The following is a 5,914-nucleotide window of genomic DNA, read 5'->3' on the forward strand; positions in this document are numbered from 1 at the left end:
TAGCTAGGTAGGCCGTGTGCAATACACGGGCTTGACCAAATTAGGCTGTGTGGGCCACATGGGTAGTCCACACGGGCATGTGGGAATTTGGGCCAGTCCTTATGATCCACAGGGGCTAAGGCCAATCTGGGCGTGTGGGCCACAATGGCAAACCACATGGGCGTGTGGGCTCATTTAGCTACAATGTTTTCTACGGTTGCATAGGTCGCCCAAGTCGACTGTGAACCTATGGTAGGGTCAGTAAGTGCTACTTAAACTCTAAATTGTGTAACCTGAATATATAATGTATGTATTGAGCATGTTAAATTTATGCATGTTTACTGATTCGTATGTATGGTTGATAACTGAATTCTAGCATGTAAGCATGTATTTTTGTATGTCTGCATTGAGCATGTTCAGTTGCATCTGCATTGGGGTGGGATGATTTATGATTGGAGGAAATGTACTGAAAGGCTTTCATGTCTATTATCTAGCAACTCAGCTGCAATATTACTGATATATGCCGCATTCGGTATGACTTGGTGTGTAGGTTTGGGTGGGTGTTTTAAACCCCACATGGTGTGTAGGGATGGTCGGAGATGGTGTGTAGAGGCTGGTAGGTAAGATACTGATTTCTTTTACTGTATGCATACTGTATCTGAGATGGGCAAGGCCCTAATTTATATTTGAAATTGTATTTGAATGGGCTAAGGCCTAAATTGTATCTGAATCTATAATGGATTTAGGCCCAGACTACATTTGACTGATAACTGTTGTTTGAATGTATGCATGTCTTCTATGGGGATTACACACTGAGTTTACGTAAACTCTTCCCTTTCTGTTATCTGTACAAGTAATCTCCAGACTTAAATGGATCGGTGTGGCGGAGGACTCAACAGTGACCACATGTCTATTGAACTGCTTTAATTTCAATTACGGTTGTTATTTCCTATTTTTAATGTAATTTGGGACTTTTAGGACTATTTGCCTTTATTTTGGATTTTTAACTATTCTTTTGGACTTTTAAACCGCAAAACTCAACGAAAACTCAGTTTAATTAAAAATAACGTTTTTCCTAAATGCGAACAACTTTTTTTAAATATCACGGTTTTAAAAGCTTCCACCACAGAATATGTTTTAAACGAATCAATTTAACAAGAAAATAAATTTTGAAATTGATGAGAGATAAATAGAAGCTAATAAATGGAAACGGCTTTAACTTGATAAATTCGAATTCAAATCTCATTCCATGTAACATCGCCAGATTCGACCGTAACATTTAAGTCAGGTTTGGAGTGTTACATTTAGGTCAGATTCGACCCTAACCAATTTTGAATTTGAAACTTTCGAACTAAAGGCCCGAATGCTTTTCTTCTCTTCTTTACTTTTCGGTTTGCAGGAGAAACAAAATAAAAGAAACGGTTTTTGTTTCTTTAATTTCCACTTTCTATGTTTTATTACTTATATTTGTTATGAAATATTTATGTAGATGTCATTATCAACCCCATAAGTTATAAAACTCTTCCTATACCCCATAAGTTATGAGACTTTTCCTATACCCCATTAATATGGGAGATAAAAGGTCATGATCCTTTACATGCCCTATAATAATTAGAGAGTTACTTTTAGCCCCTATATATATGGGGCTCATGTACTCATGAAAAATATATATAAAAAAAAATACACTCTCTCTTTTACATTCTATCTACACTCTTTCTTCTATCACATTTCAGTTTATTCTTTCTTTATTATTTCACAACACGTTATCAGCACGGGTCTCTAATACAAGAAATCAAGGCCAACAAATTTTTCCTTAAAGATTGCTGAAGGACGCTTAGGTGAAGTAAGGGTAACAAGTTGATCTATTTCATTTGCATATGTGTTATTTCATTTGCATATTAACATGCTTTATTTTACATTATTGACTTGTATATTTTGTCTTATAGTTTTATAATGTCAAATCTTACAAAACTCGAATTTGTGGCTCTGGACATCATTGGAAATAACTATTTATCATGGGTACTAGATGCTGAAATTCACTTAGATGCAAAGGGTCTTGGTGAGACTATTAAGGAGGGAAATAAAGAAAGTACACAAGATAAGGCCAAGGCCATGATTTTCCTTCGCCATCACCTCCATGAAGGTCTAAAGACCAAATATTTGACTGTTAAGGACCCTCAAATTCTTTGGGCCAATCTAAAGGAAAGATATGACCACCAGAAAACTGTGATTTTGCCTAAAGCTCGTTATGAGTGGCTGAATTTAAGATTGCAAGACTTTAAGTCTGTTAGTGATTATAACTCGCCATGTTCAGAATCACTTCACAATTGAATTTATGTGGAGAGAAGATTACTGATGCAGAAATGTTAGAAAAAACATATTCAACTTTCCATGCAAATAATGTTGTCCTGCGACACAATATCGTGAAAAAGGCTTCCAGAAATATTCTGAATTAATTTCTTGTCTCCTAGTGGCAGAGCAAAACAATGAGCTGCTAATGAAAAACCATGAATTACGCCCAACTGGCTCTGCTCCATTTCCTGAAGCGAATGTGAGTTTACACAATGGGCAAGAATTAAAAGAAACACACTATACAAATAGTAGTGTGCGTGGCCGTGGTTGTGGCCGAGGGCGTGGCCGTGGCCGAGGGCGTGGCCGCGGAGATAGATATGGATATGGTCGAGATGGTCGTTTTAAAAATTCACATTCCTACCAGAAGTGGGATCGGAAAAATGGTAACAGGGAAGAGAAAGAAAAAGGTGAAAATGTGACTAATGTATGCTATCGTTGTGGAGGAAAAGGACATTGGTCTCGTGTGTGTCGCATACAAAAGCATCTAGTTGATCTTTATGAGCAGTCCATAAAACAGAAGGGAGAGAAAGTAGAAACCAATCTTGTGTATAAAGATGGCGAAGGTGATTTTGATGATGGCAATGCAACCCACTTAGAAGTGGCTAATTTTCTTTCTACCCTTGAAGGAAATTATTAAGGCCACAAATTTCGATAAATAATAAAATAAAACTCTACTATTCTATGTTTCATTTAACAACTTTAATAATGAAGTTATGACCTTTACTAGTGCTATGTTTTATGTGATAATTTTGTTTTATAGACCTTTTAGTAATTTGAACTTTGTATACCTGTTTTCACCATTATGTGTGACATTTTGTGGTTATTTTCTTTCTTTGAAGAACATTATCTTGCAAAGGCAATCAGCTATGAATGGTGAAAATATATGTCTAGCAAACAGTGCAACTACTCACACCATATTGAAAGACAAGAGATATTTTTCTCATTTAATAATGAAAGAAGAAAGTGTAAGCACTATATCTGGTAGTACAACTATTATAGAAGGCTCCGGAAGAGCAATTATTTTATTACCAAGGGGAACAAAACTTGAAATTATTAATGCATTATACTCCTCTAAGTCTCAAAGAAATTTATTGATTTTTAAAGATATTCACCAAAATGGATATCATATTGAGACTTTAAACGAAGGAAATTGTGAATTCCTTCAAATTACGAGTATTGCTCAAGGCAATAAACAAATTGTTGAGAAATTGCCTACATTCTTTACTGGTTTGTACTACACAAAGATTAGTTCTATAGAAACACATGCTATAGTAAACCAGAAGTTTACTAATGACTTTGTTCTTTGGCATGACCGGTTAGGCCATCCCGGTTCTATAATGATGCGAAAAATAATTGAAAATTCATGTGGACATTCATTGAAGAGCCAGCAGATTCTTCAAAACAGTACATGTGTTGCATGTTCACTGGGGAAATTAATAATCCGACCATTACCAGCTAAGATAAATAACGAACCACTTACTTTTCTTGAGCGAATTCAAGGGGATATATGTGGGCCTATACATCCCCCATGTGGACCATTTAGGTACTTTATGGTTTTAATCGATGCATCGAGTAGATGGCCTCATGTATCTTTGTTATCAACTCACAACCTGGCGTTTGCGAGATTGCTTGCTCAATTGATTCGATTACGAGCCCATTTCCCATATTTTCCTATTAAGACCATCCGTCTTGATCATGCTAATGAATTTACTTCTCAGTCTTTTAATAACTATTGCATGTCCATTGGAATAAGTGTTGAACATCCTGTAGCTCATGTTCACACACAAAATGGTCTAGCAGAATCTTTAATAAAACGACTTCAATTGATAGCAAGGCCATTACTTATGAAGTCAAAACTCCCAATCACTGCTTGGGGACATGCAATTTTACATGTAGCCTCATTAATTCGCATCAAGCCAACAAGTTATAATAAAGTCTCCCCCTTACAAATAGTTCATGGTCAGGAACCAAATATTTCCCATCTAAAAACATTTGGATGTGCCGTATATGTTCCAATTGCTCCACGACATAGAACTAAGATGGGACCTCAAAGAAGGTTAGGTATATATGTTGGATTTGAATCTCTATCCATAATTAAATATCTAGAACCATCTACAGGGAATCTATTTACGACTCGTTTTGCAGATTGTCATTTTGACGAGTCAATTTTTCCAACATTAGGGGGAGAAATCAAACAGCTGGATAAGAAAATTAGTTGGAAAGAGTTGTCATTAGCTCATCTTGATCCTCGAACTAAGCAATGTGATTTAGAAGTTCAAAAGATTATTCATTTACAAAGTTTAGATAATGAATTGCCAGACACATTTTCTGACCCAAAGAAAGTGACTAAGTCACATATACTAGCTGTGAAGTCACATATACCAGCTGTGAATGCTCTAATAAAACTTGATGTCCCAGAAGGACAAAATCTAGTTGCTTTTGAGTCTAATACACGCCTGAAGCGTGGTAGACCAATTGGTTCCAAAGATAAGAATCCTCGAAAAAAGAAAGGAGCAAAGATTAATGATGGCGAAATCAAAGAAAAAATGATTACCCCAGGATCTCCTGAAGAGACTATAGACATGACTCCATTGATTATATCATGTCCGGTATAAAATGGAACCGAAATCAAATCGACGTCGATGATATTTTTGCATGCAATGTAGCACTAGATGTTATAAATAATAAAGAGGATTATGAACCAAAATCGATTGAGGAATGTAAACAAAGAGATGATTGGCCAAAATGGAAAGAAGCAATTGAAAATGAATTGAAATCGCTAGCGAAAAGAGAAGTGCTTGGACCTGTAGTCCGTATACCTACAGGTGTGAAATCAGTGGGATACAAATGGGTTTTTGTGCGTAAAAGAAATGAAAAGAGTGAAATTGTAAGGTATAAAGCACGTTTAGTTGCACAAGGATTCTCACAAATACCTGGAATTGATTATGAGAAAACATATTCTCCTGTGGTGGATGCAACTACATTTAGATTTTTGATAAGTCTGGCTATAAGAGAAGGGCTTATTTGTATGGCCCACTGGATGCTAACATTTATATGAAACTCCCTGAAGGATTTAAACTGCCTGAAGTAGTGAGTTCAGGTTCTCGAGAACATTATTCGATCAAATTGTACAAATCCCTTTATGGATTGAAACAATCCAGACGCATGTGGTATAATCACCTAAGCGAGTATTTGTTGAAAGAAGGATACAAGAATGATCCAATTTGCCCATGCATTTTCATTAAGAAGTTTGGATCTGGATATGTAATTATTACAGTATATGTTGATGATTTGAATATCATTGGAACTCCTGAAGAGATCCAAAAGACTGTTGAGTGCTTGAAGAAAGAATTTGAAATGAATGACCTTGGAAGAATGAAATTTTGTTTGGGGTTACAAATTGAGCACCTAAAAGAAGGAATCCTTGTGCATCAATCAACGTATATTGAAAAGGTGCTAAAGAGATTTTATATGGATAAGGCACATCCAATAACTACCCCGATGGTTGTAAGATCACTTGATCCAAGTAAAGACCCTTTCCGTCCTCGGGAAGATAGTGAAGATTTTCTTGGTCCTGAAGTGT

General features: G+C 36.1%; 1 protein-coding gene across 1 annotated transcript; it reads left to right on the top strand.

Annotated features, from left to right (window-relative positions):
• The first annotated feature begins 1,932 nt into the window (after positions 1–1,932).
• LOC108481702 (uncharacterized) lies at positions 1,933–2,968 on the top strand. The gene is made up of 2 exons (XM_017784800.1): positions 1,933–2,287; positions 2,451–2,968. The coding sequence occupies exons 1-2, from the start codon at positions 1,933–1,935 to the stop codon at positions 2,966–2,968; spliced, it is 873 nt and encodes a 290-aa protein (XP_017640289.1).
• The last annotated feature ends 2,946 nt before the right edge of the window (positions 2,969–5,914 follow it).

The sequence above is a fragment of the Gossypium arboreum genome, chromosome 1 (genome assembly GCF_025698485.1).
Source record: "Gossypium arboreum isolate Shixiya-1 chromosome 1, ASM2569848v2, whole genome shotgun sequence".
In the NCBI taxonomy this organism is placed as follows: domain Eukaryota; kingdom Viridiplantae; phylum Streptophyta; class Magnoliopsida; order Malvales; family Malvaceae; genus Gossypium; species Gossypium arboreum.